The sequence below is a fragment of the Scyliorhinus canicula genome, chromosome 7, assembly GCF_902713615.1.
Source record: "Scyliorhinus canicula chromosome 7, sScyCan1.1, whole genome shotgun sequence".
In the NCBI taxonomy this organism is placed as follows: domain Eukaryota; kingdom Metazoa; phylum Chordata; class Chondrichthyes; order Carcharhiniformes; family Scyliorhinidae; genus Scyliorhinus; species Scyliorhinus canicula.
In genome coordinates this window covers 40,634,759-40,653,132 of record NC_052152.1, presented here as the reverse complement: position 1 = coordinate 40,653,132, position 18,374 = coordinate 40,634,759, and the positions used below count along the sequence as shown (strand labels likewise).

Sequence of the window (18,374 nt, the reverse complement as noted above, 5' to 3'; positions counted from 1 at the left end):
ACAGACCCGCTCTCCCTGCTGAAATCTGCTGCACAGACCCGCTCTCCCTGCTGAAATCTGCTGCACAGCCCCTCTCTCCCTGCTGAAATCTGCTGCACAGACCAACTCTCCCTGCTGTAATCTGCTACACAGACCCACACTCTCTGCTGTACAGACCCGCTCTCCCTGCTGAAATCTGCTGCACATTCAACTCTCCCTGCTGAAATCTGCTGCACAGACCAACTCTCCCTGCTGAAATCTGCTGCACAGACCCATTCTCCCTGCTGAAATCTGCTGCACAGACCCATTCTCCCTGCTGAAATCTGCTGCACAGACCCATTCTCCCTGCTGAAATCTGCTGTACAGACCCATTCTCCCTGCTGAAATCTGCTGTACAGACCCATTCTCCCTGCTGAAATCTGCTGTACAGACCCACACTCCTGCTGTACAGACCCCATCCCCCTGCTGAAATCTGCTGTACAGACCCCCTCCCCCTGCTGAAATCTGCTGTGCAGACGCGCGCTCCCTGCTGAAATCTGCTGTACAAACCCGCTCCCCCTGCAGAAATCTGCTGTAAAGACCCACACTCCCTGCTGTACAGACCCCCTCCCCCTGCTGAAATCTGCTGTGCAGACGCGCGCTCCCTGCTGAAATCTGCTGTACAAACCCGCTCCCCCTGCAGAAATCTGCTGTACAGACCCACACTCCCTGCTGAAATCTGCTGCACACACCCACACTCCCTGCTGAAATCTGCTGCACAGACCCATTATCCCTGCTGAAATCTGCTGCACAGACCCAGTCTCCCTGCTGAAATCTGCTGTACAGACCCGCTCTCCCTGCTGAAATCTGCTGTACAGACCCACACTCCCTGCTGTACAGACCCCATCCCCCTGCTGAAATCTGCTGTACAGACCCACACTCCCTGCTGTACAGACCCCATCCCCCTGCTGAAATCTGCCGTACAGACTCACTCACCCTGCTGAAATCTGCTGTACAGACCCACTCCCCCTGCAGAAATCTGCTGTACATACCCACACTCCCTGCTGAAATCTGCTGTACAGACCTGCTCTCCCTGCTGAAATCTGCTGTACAGACCTGCTCTCCCTGCTGAAATCTGCTGCACAGACCCATTCTCCCTGCTGAAATCTGCGGTACAGACCCACACTCCCTGCTGTACAGACCCCATCCCCCTGCTGAAATCTGCTGTACAGACCCACACTCCCTGCTGTACAGACTCACTCCCCCTGCTGAAATCTGCTGTACAGACCCACTCCCCCTGCAGAAATCTGCTGTACATACCCACACTCCCTGCTGAAATCTGCTGTACAGACCCACACTCCCTGCTGAAATCTGCTGTATAGACCCACTCTCCCTGCTGAAATCTGCTGTACAGACCCACACTCTCTGCTGAAATCTGCTGTACAGATCCGCTCTCCCTGCTGAAATCTGCTGTACAGACCACATCCCCCTGCTGAAATCTGCGGCACAGACCCACTCTCCCTGCTGAAATCTGCTGCACAGACCCACTCTCCCTGCTGAAATCTGCTGCACAGACCCACTCTCCCTGCTGAAATCTGCTGTACAGATCCGCTCTCCCTGCTGAAATCTGCTGTACATACCCGCTCTCCCTGCTGAAATCTGCTGCACAGACCAACTCTCCCTGCTGAAATCTGCTGCACAGACCAACTCTCCCTGCTGAAATCTGCTGCACATTCAACTCTCCCTGCTGAAATCTGCTGTACAGACCCGCTCTCCCTGCTGAAATCTGCTGTACACACCCACACTCCCTGCTGAAATCTGCTGTACAGATCCACACTCCCTGCTGTACAGACCCCATCTCCCTGCTGAAATCTGCTGCACAGACCCATTCTCCCTGCTGAAATCTGCTGCACAGACCCACTCTCCCTGCTGAAATCTGCAGCACAGACCCACTCTCCCTGCTGAAATCTGCTGTACAGACCCGCTCTCCCTGCTGAAATCTGCTGCACAGACCAACTCTCCCTGCTGTAATCTGCTACACAGACCCACACTCTCTGCTGTACAGACCCGCTCTCCCTGCTGAAATCTGTTGCACATTCAACTCTCCCTGCTGAAATCTGCTGCACAGACCAACTCTCCCTGCTGAAATCTGCTGCACAGACCCATTCTCCCTGCTGAAATCTGCTGTACAGACCCACTGCCTCTGCTGAAATCTGCTGTACAGACCCACACTCCCAGGTGTAATCTGCTGCACAGCCTCGCTCTCCCTGCTGTAATCTGCTGCACAGCCTCGCTCTCCCTGCTGAAATCTGCTGCACAGACCCACACTCCCAGCTGTAATCTGCTGCACAGCCTCGCTCTCCCTGCTGTAATCTGCTGCACAGCCTCGCTCTCCCTGCTGTAATCTGCTGCACAGCCTCGCTCTCCCTGCTGAAATCTGCTGCACAGACCCGCACTCCCTGCTGAAATCTGCTGCACAGACCCGCACTCCCTGCTGAAATCTGCTGCACAGACCCACACTCCCTGCTGAAATCTGCTGCACAGACCCGCTCTCCCTGCTGAAATCTGCTGCACAGACCCGCTCTCCCTGCTGAAATCTGCTGCACAGACCCGCTCTCCCTGCTGAAATCTGCTGCACAGACCCGCTCTCCCTGCTGAAATCTGCTGCACAGACCCGCTCTCCCTGCTGAAATCTGCTGCACTGCCCCGCTCTCCCTGCTGAAATCTGCTGCACAGACCCGCACTCCCTGCTGAAATCTGCTGCACAGACCCACACTCCCTGCTGAAATCTGCTGCACAGACCCACACTCCCTGCTGAAATCTGCTGCACAGACCCGCTCTCCCTGCTGAAATCTGCTGCACAGACCCGCTCTCCCTGCTGAAATCTGCTGCACAGACCCGCTCTCCCTGCTGAAATCTGCTGCACAGACCCGCTCTCCCTGCTGAAATCTGCTGCACAGACCCACTCTCCCTGCTGAAATCTGCTGCACAGACCCGCTCTCCCTGCTGAAATCTGCTGCACAGACCCACACCCTCTGCTGTACAGACCCGCTCTCCCTGCTGAAATCTGCTGCACATTCAACTCTCCCTGCTGAAATCTGCTGCACAGACCAACTCTCCCTGCTGAAATCTGCTGCACAAACCCATTCTCCCTGCTGAAATCTGCTGTACAGACCCATTCTCCCTGCTGAAATCTGCTGTACAGACCCATTCTCCCTGCTGAAATCTGCTGTACAGACCCACACTCCCTGCTGTACAGACCCCATCCCCCTGCTGAAATCTGCTGTACAGACCCCATCCCCCTGCTGAAATCTGCTGTACAGACCCACACTCCCTGCTGTACAGACCCCATCCCCCTGCTGAAATCTGCTGTACAGACCCACACTCCCTGCTGTACAGACCCCCTCCCCCTGCTGAAATCTGCTGTGCAGACGCGCGCTCCCTGCTGAAATCTGCTGTACAAACCCGCTCCCCCTGCAGAAATCTGCTGTAAAGACCCACACTCCCTGCTGTACAGACCCCCTCCCCCTGCTGAAATCTGCTGTGCAGACGCGCGCTCCCTGCTGAAATCTGCTGTACATACCCACACTCCCTGCTGAAATCTGCTGTACAGACCCACACTCCCTGCTGAAATCTGCTGTACAGACCTGCTCTCCCTGCTGAAATCTGCTGCACAGACCCATTCTCCCTGCTGAAATCTGCGGTACAGACCCACACTCCCTGCTGTACAGACCCCATCCCCCTGCTGAAATCTGCTGTACAGACCCACACTCCCTGCTGTACAGACTCACTCCCCCTGCTGAAATCTGCTGTACAGACCCACTCCCCCTGCAGAAATCTGCTGTACATACCCACACTCCCTGCTGAAATCTGCTGTACAGACCCACACTCCCTGCTGAAATCTGCTGTATAGACCCACTCTCCCTGCTGAAATCTGCTGTACAGACCCACACTCCCTGCTGAAATCTGCTGTACAGATCCGCTCTCCCTGCTGAAATCTGCTGTACAGACCACATCCCCCTGCTGAAATCTGCGGCACAGACCAACTCTCCCTGCTGAAATCTGCTGCACAGACCCACTCTCCCTGCTGAAATCTGCTGCACAGACCCACTCTCCCTGCTGAAATCTGCTGTACAGATCCGCTCTCCCTGCTGAAATCTGCTGTACATACCCACACTCCCTGCTGAAATCTGCTGCACAGACCAACTCTCCCTGCTGAAATCTGCTGCACAGACCAACTCTCCCTGCTGAAATCTGCTGCACATTCAACTCTCCCTGCTGAAATCTGCTGTACAGACCCGCTCTCCCTGCTGAAATCTGCTGTACACACCCACACTCTCTGCTGAAATCTGCTGTACAGATCCACACTCCCTGCTGTACAGACCCCATCTCCCTGCTGAAATCTGCTGTACAGACCCATTCTCCCTGCTGAAATCTGCTGCACAGACCCACTCTCCCTGCTGAAATCTGCTGCACAGACCCACTCTCCCTGCTGAAATCTGCTGTACAGACCCGCTCTCCCTGCTGAAATCTGCTGCACAGACCAACTCTCCCTGCTGTAATCTGCTACACAGACCCACACTCTCTGCTGTACAGACCCGCTCTCCCTGCTGAAATCTGTTGCACATTCAACTCTCCCTGCTGAAATCTGCTGTACAGACCCGCTCTCCCTGCTGAAATCTGCTGTACAGACCCACACTCCCTGCTGAAATCTGCTGTACAGACCCATTCTCCCTGCTGTACAGACCCCATCCCCCTGCTGAAATCTGCCGTACAGACTCACTCACCCTGCTGAAATCTGCTGTACAGACCCACTCCCCCTGCTGAAATCTGCTGTACATACCCACACTCCCTGCTGAAATCTGCTGTACAGACCCACACTCCCTGCTGAAATCTGCTGTACAGACCTGCTCTCCCTGCTGAAATCTGCTGCACAGACCCATTCTCCCTGCTGAAATCTGCGGTACAGACCCACACTCCCTCCTGTACAGACCCCATCCCCCTGCTGAAATCTGCTGTACAGACCCACACTCCCTGCTGTACAGACTCACTCCCCCTGCAGAAATCTGCTGTACATACCCACACTCCCTGCTGAAATCTGCTGTACAGACCCACACTCCCTGCTGAAATCTGCTGTATAGACCCACTCTCCCTGCTGAAATCTGCTGTACAGACCCACACTCCCTGCTGAAATCTGCTGTACAGATCCGCTCTCCCTGCTGAAATCTGCTGTACAGACCACATCCCCCTGCTGAAATCTGCGGCACAGACCAACTCTCCCTGCTGAAATCTCTGCACAGACCCACTCTCCCTGCTGAAATCTGCTGTACAGATCCGCTCTCCCTGCTGAAATCTGCTGTACATACCCACACTCCCTGCTGAAATCTGCTGCACAGACCAACTCTCCCTGCTGAAATCTGCTGCACAGACCAACTCTCCCTGCTGAAATCTGCTGTACACACCCACACTCCCTGCTGAAATCTGCTGTACAGATCCACACTCCCTGCTGTACAGACCGCATCTCCCTGCTGAAATCTGCTGTACAGACCCCATCTCCCTGCTGAAATCTGCTGTACAGACCAACTCTCCCTGCTGAAATCTGCTGCACAGACCCACTCTCCCTGCTGAAATCTGCTGCACAGACCCACTCTCCCTGCTGAAATCTGCTGTACAGACCCGCTCTCCCTGCTGAAATCTGCTGCACAGACCAACTCTCCCTGCTGTAATCTGCTACACAGACCCACACTCTCTGCTGTACAGACCCGCTCTCCCTGCTGAAATCTATTGCACATTCAACTCTCCCTGCTGTAACCTGCTACACAGACCAACTCTCCCTGCTGAAATCTGCTGCACAGACCCATTCTCCCTGCTGAAATCTGCTGTACAGACCCATTCTCCCTGCTGAAATCTGCTGTACAGACCCATTCTCCCTGCTGAAATCTGCTGTACAGACCCACACTCCCTGCTGTACAGACCCCATCCCCCTGCTGAAATCTGCTGTACAGACCCACACTCCCTGCTGTACAGACCCCCTCCCCCTGCTGAAAACTGCTGTGCAGACGCGCGCTCCCTGCTGAAATCTGCTGTACAAACCCGCTCCCCCTGCAAAAATCTGCTGTACAGACCCACACTCCCTGCTGAAATCTGCTGCACACACCCACACTCCCTGCTGAAATCTGCTGCACAGACCCATTATCCCTGCTGAAATCTGCGGTACAGACCCACACTCCCTGCTGAAATCTGCTGTACAGATCCACACTCCCTGCTGAAATCTGCTGTACAGATCCACACTCCCTGCTGAAATCTGCTGCACAGACCCAGTCTCCCTGCTGAAATCTGCTGTACAGACCCGCTCTCCCTGCTGAAATCTGCTGTACAGACCCACACTCCCTGCTGTACAGACCCCATCCCCCTGCTGAAATCTGCTGTACAGACCCACACTCCCTGCTGTACAGACCCCATCCCCCTGCTGAAATCTGCCGTACAGACTCACCCTGCTGAAATCTGCTGTACAGACCCACTCCCCCTGCAGAAATCTGCTGTACATACCCACACTCCCTGCTGAAATCTGCTGTACAGACCTGCTCTCCCTGCTGAAATCTGCTGCACAGTCCCATTCTCCCTGCTGAAATCTGCGGTACAGACCCACACTCCCTGCTGTACAGACCCCATCCCCCTGCTGAAATCTGCTGTACAGACCCACACTCCCTGCTGTACAGACTCACTCCCCCTGCTGAAATCTGCTGTACAGACCCACTCCCCCTGCAGAAATCTGCTGTACATACCCACACTCCCTGCTGAAATCTGCTGTATAGACCCACTCTCCCTGCTGAAATCTGCTGTACAGACCCACACTCCCTGCTGAAATCTGCTGTACAGATCCGCTCTCCCTGCTGAAATCTGCTGTACAGACCACATCCCCCTGCTGAAATCTGCTGCACAGACCCAGTCTCCCTGCTGAAATCTGCTGCACAGACCCACTCTCCCTGCTGAAATCTGCTGTACATACCCACACTCCCTGCTGAAATCTGCTGCACAGACCAACTCTCCCTGCTGAAATCTGCTGCACAGACCCACTCTCCCTGCTGAAATCTGCTGTACAGATCCACTCTCCCTGCTGAAATCTGCTGTACAGACCCACACTCCCTGCTGAAATCTGCTGCACAGACCAACTCTCCCTGCTGAAATCTGCTGCACAGACCAACTCTCCCTGCTGAAATCTGCTGCACAGACCAACTCTCCCTGCTGAAATCTGCTGCACATTCAACTCTCCCTGCTGAAATCTGCTGTACAGACCCGCTCTCCCTGCTGAAATCTGCTGTACACACCCACACTCCCTGCTGAAATCTGCTGCACAGACCAACTCTCCCTGCTGAAATCTGCTGTACAGACCACATCCCCCTGCTGAAATCTGCTGCACAGACCCAGTCTCCCTGCTGAAATCTGCTGCACAGACCCACTCTCCCTGCTGAAATCTGCTGTACATACCCACACTCCCTGCTGAAATCTGCTGCACAGACCAACTCTCCCTGCTGAAATCTGCTGCACAGACCCACTCTCCCTGCTGAAATCTGCTGTACAGACCCACACTCCTTGCTGAAATCTGCTGCACAGACCAACTCTCCCTGCTGAAATCTGCTGCACATTCAACTCTCCCTGCTGAAATCTGCTGTACAGACCCGCTCTCCCTGCTGAAATCTGCTGTACACACCCACACTCCCTGCTGAAATCTGCTGTACAGATCCACACTCCCTGCTGTACAGACCCTATCTCCCTGCTGAAATCTGCTGCACAGACCCATTCTCCCTGCTGAAATCTGCTGCACAGACCCACTCTCCCTGCTGAAATCTGCTGTACAGATCCACACTCCCTGCTGAAATCTGCTGTACAGATCCACACTCCCTGCTGAAATCTGCTGTACAGACCCGCTCTCCCTGCTGAAATCTGCTGTACAGACCCATACTCCCTGCTGAAATCTGCTGTACAGACCCGCTCTCCCTGCTGAAATCTGCTGCACAGACCCGCTCTCCCTGCTGAAATCTGCTGTACAGTTCTGCACTCCCTGCTGAAATCTGCTGTACAGATCTACACTCCCTGCTGAAATCTGCTGTACAGATCCAGACTCCCTGCTGAAATCTGCTTTACAGACCCGCTCTCCCTGCTGAAATCTGCTGAACAGACCTGCTCTTCTCGCTCAATTCTCCTGTACAGACCTGCACTCCTCACTGAAATGTGTTGTACATACCTTGCACTTCGTTTACAACCCCGCTCTCATTCCTTTACTGTCGCTGTCTCCTCGCTCAGCACTCACTCTTCACACACTCCTCTCCCAGTTTGCTTCTCACTTGAATGGCCCACTCTACTTGTTCAAGTTTCACTCTTCAAATCTCAGCTCCTCCCACTCAAGTCTATGCAAAATATTGGAGCAGCGTGTTTGGGTAAATCATTAGTGTTGGAACGAATAGTCAGCACAAATAATAATAAAATTCCCAAAGTTTTTTTCAGGTCAGGGCATAGGGAATGTTAAGTATGTTCTAAACCGGGGAGAAATGCAAGGAATTGTTTTTACCTCTCATGATTTGGTGGAGTGCCGGTATATTGTAGCCACTCTAGGATTGCTTAAAAAAAGAGCTCAAAGCTAATCGGCTGCTCGACCAGCTTCTCTGTTGCTTGATTCCCTTCCCAAAGTGGAGTTGCTCCGGATTCCATCCTGCTGCATTCAACTGTCCAGTAACATTGAAAAGGGCTGTTACCCCCAGACCACCAGTTAAACATTACTACTATGAATGAAAAAGAAGCTAGTCACATTGCACAGCAACCATCCTATTCTGAGTTAGTTCCACGCGCCTGGCACATTACTATCTTGTGAACATTTTGGGTGAAACCAAGGTTTTATTTGACTTTTTCCAAACCTGGACCATCCTTTATGTAGATTTGATATTAAAAACTTGTCATTTTAGTCGAATTGATGGAGCACAGATAGGGAAGAAAGATGTGATGTAATTTGGATATGTTTCAATATAAACCTGCTAGATTTCTTGTTGTTTTAATGCCAAATTCAATTCCATGCATGTGGGGATTAATATTCGTCTTGGATTCCCCGGCATTGCCTTTATTACAATGTTCTTGCTGAGGAAATATTTGGTCACAAAGTCGACAATGTGCTGATGTTCAGTGGCTCTAATTAAATGTGGGAAGCTTCCTGGTGTTAGTGCTTACAGTCTGATTTACTTGAAAGTGAAATATACTTGGGGTGTGTTACTTTCTACATCCATCACTTGCTGAAGCCTTGCCCCATTATGGTATGGGTGACCAGTCGCTCTGTGACCCTACTGACACTCGCCCACTGGCTGCGAACCGCATTTTGAAAAACCAGGATTTAGAGCGTAAATTCAAATGTGTTCTCATTCAGTGCTGTACCTTTTGGGCTGCCAGTATCACAATCTAACTGAGATATTTAGCACTCGGTAAATTACGATTCTTGGTGTCTTCAGAAGCAGTCATACCAAATTGACTTTGTCTTATATATTTAGAGCCCTGATCGTTTGAAGCCTTTTGTGCCTTGCAAACTCTCTTACACATCATTAAACTCTGGTAATTTAAACCAGGCTCCATTTTTATTGACCAAATGTAGAAGAAAGTTACTTATAAACTTTCACAGACTTATTAATTACTTCAGTCCTTTTTTTATACTCTAGTTGTTTGCTGTTGCCAGCTTCATCAGTTTTTGCAAAGTTGTGTTTTATTGACTATTTCAAAGGTGATTGCATGACAATGCATTGCTCAGTTTGTATCCGACATCCTATTCAGTTTGGAACATTTCCTTGAAAACTTTTATTGAATTGTTGTCATTTAATAATACTCATTAAAAATTGGTTTGATCTTCAAGTATTCAGCCGGGAGCTATTGACGTTTGCTGGGCATGATCCATATCAGCATATTTAATTGTGTCATTAAACTCATTTAAATATGCGCATTTACTTTGTGGAGACCCTGCCACCCCATAGTGGAGTATGCACACTTAGTTGGGGGGGGGGGGGGGGGGTTTGATGCCCTGATGCTGACAAGGATGGGTGTGGAGCTGGTCACCCTCCTGCCTGGGTGCTGTGGAGGTCGGGGGGGTGGTGGGGGGGGGGCATAAGGACTTTTAGTGATGGGGTGGAGGGAGGTTACCTGTCTACAGTTCTGGGTTGGGGGTGTTGTCTTTGTCTGTGGCTGTGAGGTGTGGAGGACCCTCAACCTAACTTTGAGATCTGAGCACCCTTCAGAAATGGCTCCCAATCTCCGATGAGCTGGTCTTGCCAGCGAGTTTGGTTCCCCACTGCAGAAAACAATTCAAAGTGTGGGACTTTTCGGTGAGAAATTCCGCAAGCTCCAAAAAAATGACTACATATGGATAATGTGATCTGGATCATGCCTAAACACCCAGCAGAAATCATCCCACAAAACCTGCCCAAAATGGCGTGCCATTTTCTGGGTGAATTGCACCCGAGGAGTCTGCAAAGCGACGTAGTGTGTGTGGACAAAAATTTGGCAGGTGGAGAACAATGTGGGAAAATGTGAAGAATCAAAGATACTCTTGTTATATATAGAGAGAGAGAGAGAGATTGCTGAACTCTTTTTTAAAAAAAAAATAATAATTTTTATTGGAATTTTTTGAAAAATATATATCAACAAAACAATAATAACAATAATAGTAATAAACACCCCCCGGCACCCATAACAACCCATATAACAACCCCCCCCCCCCCCCCCCCCAACCCCAACAAACAACAAAATAAATTAACAAGAAGCAAATTAACTTAAACACTATCCCCCTAAACCCCCCCTCCCCCCCCCCGGGTTGCTGCTGCTGCTGACCTAGTACCGTATCGTTGAGCCAGAAAGTCGAGGAAAGGCTGCCACCTCCTAAAGAACCCTTGTACCGACCCTCTCAGGGCGAATTTGACCCTCTCCAGCGGAATGAATCCCGCCATGTCATTAATCCAGGTCTCCACGCTCGGAGGTCTCGCATCTTTCCACTGCAGCAAGATCCTCCGCTGGGCTACTAGGGACGCAAAGGCCAGGACACCGGCCTCTTTCGCCTCCTGCACTCGCGGCTCCACCCCAACCCCAAATATCGCGAGTCCCCAGCCTGGCTTGACCCTGGATCCCACCACCCTCGACACCGTCCTCGCTACCCCCTTCCAGAACTCCTCCAGTGCTGGGCATGCCCAGAGCATATGGGCATGGTTCGCTGGACTCCCCGAACACCTGACGCACCTGTCTTCGCCCCAAAGAACCTACTCATCCTAGATCCGGACATGGGGGCCCAGTGCAGCACCTTGAACTGGATGAGACTAAGCCTCGCACATGAAGAGGAGGAGTTCGCCCTCTCCAGGGCGTCCGCCCATGTCCCCTCCTCAATCTGCTCCCCCAGCTCCACCTCCCACTTAGCCTTCAGCTCCTCTACCGACACCTCCCACACCTCCTGCATTACCTGGTAGATGTCAGACACCTTCCCATCCCCGACCCACACCCCCGAAAGCACCCTATCCCTTACCCCTCATGGGGGCAACAAAGGGAACCCCTCCACCTGTCGCCTAGCAAACGCCTTGACCTGAAGGTACCTGAACATATTCCTCGGGGGGAGCTCAAACTTCTCCTCCAGTTCACCAAGGCTCGCGAACCTCCCGTCAATAAACAGGTCTCCCAACTTCCTAATGCCCGCCCTGTGCCACCCCAGGAACCCGCCATCCATGTTCCCTGGGACAAGCCGGTGGTTCCCCCGCAGCGGGGCCTCCACCGAGCCCCCCACTTCCCCCTGTGTCGCCACCACTGCCCCCAAATTTTGAGGGTAACCGCCACCACCGGGCTTGTAGTGTACCTCGTTGGAGGGAGCGGCAGCGGCGCCGTTACCAGTGCCTTCAGGCTCGTGCCTCCACAGGAAGCAATCTCCAGCCGTTTCCATGCTGCCCCCTCTCCATCCATTACCCACTTACGTACCATCGAGACGTTAGCCGCCCAATAGTACCCAGAGAGGTTGGGCAGCGCCAGCCCGCCTCTATCCTTGCCCCGCTCCAAAAAGACCCTCCTTACCCTCGCAGTCCCGTGCGCCCAAACAAATCCCAGAATGCTGCTGTTCACCCTCCTAAAAAAGGCCCTCGGAACGAAAATGGGGAGGCACTGAAACAAAAACAAAAACCTCGGGAGCACCGTCATTTTAACGGACTGTACTCTACCCACCAACGACAACGGCAGCAAGTCCCACCTTTTAAATTCCTCCTCCATCTGCTCCACCAACCAAATAAAATTGAGCTTGTGCAGAGTCCCCCAGCTCCTAGCCACCTGAACCCCTAGGTACCTAAAACTCCTCACTGCCCTTTTAGCGGGAGCCTACCAATCCCCTCCTCCTGATCTCCCGGGTGTACGACAAACAGCTCACTCTTGCCCAGGTTCAATTTATATCCCGAGAAACACCCAAACTCAGCAAGAATCTCCATCACCTCCGGCATTCCCCCCACCGGGTCTGCTACATACAACAGCAAGTCGTCTGCATACAGCGACACTCGGTGCTCCTCCCCACCTCGCACCAAACCCCTCCACCACCTCGACTCCCTGAGAGCCATGGCAAGAGGCTCAATTGCCAGCGCAAAAAGGAAAGGGGACAGGGGGCACCCCTGCCTTGTCCCACGGTGGAGCCTGAAGTACTCGGACCTCCTCCCATTTGTCGCTACACTCGCCATCGGGGCCTCGTACAGCAACCTCACCCATTTAATACACCCCACCCCAAACCCGAACCTCTCCAACACCTCCCACAAGTACCCCCACTCAACCCTGTCAAAGGCCTTCTCCGCATCCAATGCCACCACAATCTCCGCCTCTCCTTCTGCTGCCGGCATCATTATCACATTTAGCAGCCTTCGCACGTTAGTGTTCAGCTGCCTCCCCTTCACAAAACCCGTCTGATCTTCATGTACCACCCCCGGCACCCAGTCCTCTATTCTAGTGGCCAAGATATTCGGCAGCAACTTGGCGTCTACATTCAGCAGTGAAATCGGCCTGTGTGATCCGCATTGCAAGGAGTCCTTATCACGCTTCAGGATCAGGGAGATTAGTGCCCGAGACATCGTCGGGGCAGAACACCCCCCCCCCCCCCCCCCCCCCCCCCCCTTTCCCCCAATGCCTCGTTGAAGGTCCTAACCAACAGGGGGCCCAGCAGGTCCGCATATTTCTTATAAAATTCAAACCGGGAACCCATCCGGTCCCGGCGCCTTCCCCGACTGCATGTGGCCAATCCCACTGACCAGCTCCTCCAACTCGATCAGCGCCCCCAGTCCCTCCACCTACTCCTCCTGCACCCTTGGAAATCGGAGCCTGTCCAAAAAACTCTCCATTCCCCCTCCCACCGCCGGCGGCTCCGACCGGTACAGTTCCCTATAGAAGTCCCTAAAGACCTCATTGATCTCTGCCCCCTGCCGCACCACATTCCCATCGCTATCCTTCACTCCACCAATCTCCCTAGCCGCGTCCCGCTTACGAAGCTGGTGCGCCAGCATCCTGCTCGCCTTCTCTCCATACTCATAGACCGCTCCCTGCGCCTTCCTCCACTGTGTCTCCGCCTTTCTAGTAGTCAATAAATCAAACTTGGCCTGCAAGCTACACCGCTCCCCCAGCAATCCCTCCTCCGGGGCCTCCACGTACCTCCTATCCACACTCAACAGCTCCTCCACCAGTCTCTCCCTCTCCCTCCTCTCCCCCGTCTACCTATGGGCTCGGATGGAGATCCGCTCCCCCCTAATCACTGCCTTCAGAGCCTCCCACACCATCCCCACCTGGACCTCCCCGGTATCATTGACCTCGAGGTACCTCTCGATACATCCCCGAACCCTCCTACACACCTCCTCATCAGCCAACAACCCCACGTCCAGACGCCAAAGCGGGCGCTGGTCCCGCACCTCCCCATCTCCAGATCCACCCAATGCGGAGCATGGTCCGAAATCGCAATAGCCGAATACTCGGCCTCCTCCACCCTCGGGACCAGTCCCCTACTCAAAACAAAGAAATCAATGCGGGAATAAACCCTGTGCACATGGGAGAAAAAAGAGTACTCCCGAGCCCTCGGCCTCCAGGGATCCACTCCTCCCATCTGGTCCATAAACCCCCTCAACACCTTGGCCGCCGCCGGCCTCCTGCCTGTCCTTGAACTAGAACGATCCAGTAGGGAATCCAGCACTGTATTGAAGTCCCCCCCCCCCCCCCCATGATCAAGCCCCCCACCTCCAGGCCAGAATGCGGCCCAATGAAACCAGCATCATCCCAATTTGGGGCATACACATTAACCAACACCACCCTCTCCCCCTGCAGCTTACCGCTCACCATCACATATCAGCCCCCACTATCAGCCACAGCCTCTGACGCCTCGATCGCCACCCCCCGGTTCTTTGAGTCGAGCCCTGAGTGGAAAACCTGCCCCACCCACCCCTTCCTCAGACGGACCTGGTCCGCCACCTTCAGGTGGGTCTCCTGGAGCATGGCCACGTCCGCCTTCAGCCCCTTCAGATGCAAAAACACCCGGGCCCGCTTAACCGGCCCATTCAACCCCCTCACGTTCCACGTAATCAGCCGGATCAGGGGGCACCCCCCCCCCCCCCCCCCCCCCCCCCTCGACTAGCCATAGCCCATCGACTGCTCGCCCCTGGCCAGCACCCATTCGGCCCGTTTCCCACGGTGATAGAACCTCACCCCGACCCGCACCAACTCCTCCCTGACCAATCCAGCAGCAACCCGGTATCTCCCCCCCCAGGCTAGGACCCCTCCTAGCCGCGACTCTCCCTCCACTGTACTCCCGTGAGCCAGCTGACTTCTGCTGACCCCGGCAGCTCCCGCTCTAACTCCGACCCCTCCCGATATGAGGTCCCCCTCCTCCCCTGCATCAGCTCCTTGGCACCGCTTCAGCGTGGGAAACCCTGTCTAATAACCACGCCCCTCTCCTCCAGCTCCACCCCCTCATCCAACAGCACAGGAAACCAGAGAAAAGCCCGCGCTTTCACACTGCCCCACCCCACCAACGCAGCTCCCAAACCGCAGTCCCAACCCAACCACCAACTCCGTACAAACAAAGACACAGATCAACCACAAACCCCAGTACCCCCCTTAGAACACAAAACCATAACCCACATCGTCCGAAAGCGAGAGAAAAAACAGAAACAAACAGAATAACCCGCTACAGCATAAACAATGATACAGAAATAGAAAAACTCCCAAAGCCCACAATCTCTAGTTCGAGTCCAGCTTCTCAGCCTGCACAAAGGCCCACGCTTCCTCCGGGGACTCAAAGTAGTGATGCCGGTCATTGTAGGTGACCCACAGACGCACAGGCGGCAACATGCCGAACTTCACCTGCTTTCCATGGAGCACCGCCTTCGTCCGGTTAAACCCGGCTCTCCGCTTGGCCACCTCCGCACTCCAGTCCTGGTAGATACGCACTACCGAATTCTCCCACTTACTACTCCTCACCACCTTGGCCCATCGGAGAACACACTCCCGGTCACTGAACCGATGGAACCGCACCAGCACCGCCCGCGGGGGTTCATTCGCCTTAGGCCGCCTGGCCAGTACTCTGTGGGCCCCCTCCAGCTCCAGGGGCAGATGGAAGGATCCTGCCCCCACCAGCGAGTTCAACATCACGGCCACACAGGCCGGCAGGTCCGACCCCTCCAGCCCCTACTCTAGGCCCAGGATCCGCAGGTTCTTCCTCCGTGACCGAAGCTCCATTTCCACTTTTTATGAAGCGCCTCGTGTATCTCCACCTTCCCCACGAAGGCTGTTTAGCACACTGGGCTAAATCGCTGGCATTGAAAGCAGACCAAGGCAGGCCAGCAGCACGGTTCGATTCCCGTAACAGCCTCCCCGAACAGGTGCCGGAATGTGGCGACTAGGGGCTTTTCACATTAACTTCATTTGAAGCCTACTTGTGACAATAAGCGATTTTCATTTTCATTTCATTTCGAGGGCCGAAACCTCCTCCCCGCGCTCAGAGGCCTGCTGCTGCAACTCAAGTATCGCTGCACCCTGGGTTGTCTGGGTCTCCAGCAGCTTACTCGTCGCCACCTTCAGGGATTCCAACAACTCCCCTTTCAGCTCCGTGAAATAGTGCAGAAGGGCCACCTGCTGCTCCTCAGCCCACTGCCTCCACTCCTCAGGGGCTCCACCGGCTGCCATTTTGTCCACCTTCCCCCGCTTTTCCAGGGGAGCTGCTGCCGTTTTTCTCCTCGCCCCACTTCGAGTCCGAACCATAAATCCCGGGGGGTTTTGCTCCAGACCCCTTTATCCACCGGGAATCGGCGAATCAGCGCCGTTTGGGGCCCTTAAAAGAGCCCACAAGTCCTCTTAAAACGGGAGCTGCCGAACGTGCGGCTTGGCTCCGCATAGCCGCAACCGGAAGTCGATTGCTGAACTCTTAAGGTGCAGAGGGATCTCGATGTCTTGGTACATGAATTCGGAAAAGTTAGTATGCAGGTACAGCAAGTAATTAGTAAGACAAATGAAATGTTGTTTATTGTGAGGGTAATGGAATATAAAAGTAGGGATGTTTTGCTATTATTGTACAGGGCTCTGCTGAAACTATAGCTAGAGTACTGTGTACAGTTTTGGTCTTTTTAAGAAAGGATCTAGATGCATCAGCACAGTTCAGAGAAGGTTCATTCAACTGATTCCTAGGTTTGGGAGTGGGGGATTGTCTTGCAAGGAAAGGTTGGACAGACTGGATCTGTATCCACTGGAGTTTAAAAGTTTGAGAGGTGATCTTGTAGAAACATACAAGGTCGTGAGGGGACTTGACAGGGTGAATACTGAATGGCTGTCTTCCCTAGAGGGAGAGACTAGATCTAGGAGACACAGTTTAAAAATAAGGGGTCTCCATCGAAGACAGATGAGAATAAATCTTTTCTCTGAGGGTTGTGAATCTTTTGAATCCACTTCCCCAGAGAGTGGTGGAGGCTGAGTCAATTATTTTTAAGGCAGAGGTGTATGGATTCTAGGAAATCAAAGACTATCGGGGATTAGGCAGAATAATAATATAATATTTATTGTCATAAGTAGGCATGCATTAACACTGCAATGAAGTTACTGTGAAAAGCCCCTAGTCGCCACATTCCGGCGCCTGTTCGGGTACACAGGAAGAATTCTGAATGTCCAAATTACCCAACAGCACGTCTTTCGGGAGGAAACCAGAGCACCCGGAGGAAACCCACGCAGACACTGGGAGAATGTGCAGACTCCACACAGACAGTGACTCGAGCCGGGAATCGAACCTGGGACCCTGGTGCTGTGAAGCAACAGTGCTAACCACTGTGCTGACCGTGCTGCCCTACACAGTTTAAGCTACAGTCAGGTCAATCATGAACTTCTTAAATGGCAGAGCAGGCTCGAGGGGCCGTGATCTACTCCTGCTCCTAATTCGTATGTTCATCTCGGTTTTGCTTGCCCACGTAACAACTCATTATTTGAACAATACGTTTTGTGAAACATTTTGAGACATTTCTGGACCCGTGATAAGGCACTGAATAAATGTTTTAAAATGTTGATAAGAATTACTTTGAACTTTTTCTATTTTCAAGTAGATGCTGTGTTTGACCCAAGTGTTCCGGTACCTCCAGTTAGAAGGACAGTTGAAGATAATCAGAAATCCAACAGGATATCACAGGAATATGATCATCTCCCATCATTGGCAGGTATGGGGGAGAAAAACAGGAATTTAAGGAAGCAAGGATAACTGGAACCAAATAGTCTTTTGTCCACAGATACTGGTGAATCTTCATTATGAGAAGCACTATTCCGATATGTGAGAATTCTAGTATTTTGACACAATCCAGTTATGGTCCTCACTTTCAATCATTTTCCAGCATTTTATGACTTCAATCACTGATGTATAAATCATCAGTCTAAAAGGATGAAGCTAGGTTGTTTCTATTTGAGAGGAACAATAGGCACAATTCTCTGGCTTTGTTACGCTCTTGCCCAAGCATAACGAGGCCGGTGAATAGAGGGAGAGGCCGCGCCAGGCGCCAAACAGTTTGCAATGCAACTGGCCCGCTCCCGTAAGCGGAATCAGGATCTCTCTGTAGCGTGGCGAGAAACCAATGCCAACCCTTCCGGGTCAACTCTGTCCCTGCCCGTCTGCCCCAAAGATCACTCATAGCCTCCACCGACTGCTGAGGCCTCTGGCTGCGAGGCTGAAGGCTATTGCTAATGGGGAATTGACAGTTGTGGTTAACTGAGCACTTCACACAACCCAAGTGGATTCCCGTGGGTGGACGGACAATGTAGCATGTGGGAGTCATTGCCCAGCATTTCAATCACACCTTGATGCCTGGACACTGTGCCTGAACAAAGTGGGTGTTATCACCACACACGCAACATCCGAAAACCCAGAG

At 53.0% G+C, this 18,374-nt stretch overlaps 1 protein-coding gene across 5 annotated transcripts in view; it reads left to right on the top strand.

Moving 5' to 3' along the window:
* Positions 1 to 18,374, top strand: part of cblb (Cbl proto-oncogene B, E3 ubiquitin protein ligase) — a 238,651-nt gene that overhangs the window by 213,598 nt on the left and 6,679 nt on the right. For 3 of the 5 annotated variants that reach the window (XM_038801840.1, XM_038801836.1, XM_038801837.1), the window contains one exon: positions 17,559 to 17,672. In XM_038801840.1, the coding sequence (XP_038657768.1) occupies positions 17,559 to 17,672 (114 nt within the window). The remainder of the gene's footprint in view (positions 1 to 17,558; positions 17,673 to 18,374) is intronic. The other 2 variants (XM_038801838.1, XM_038801839.1) reach the window with 1 other exon arrangement.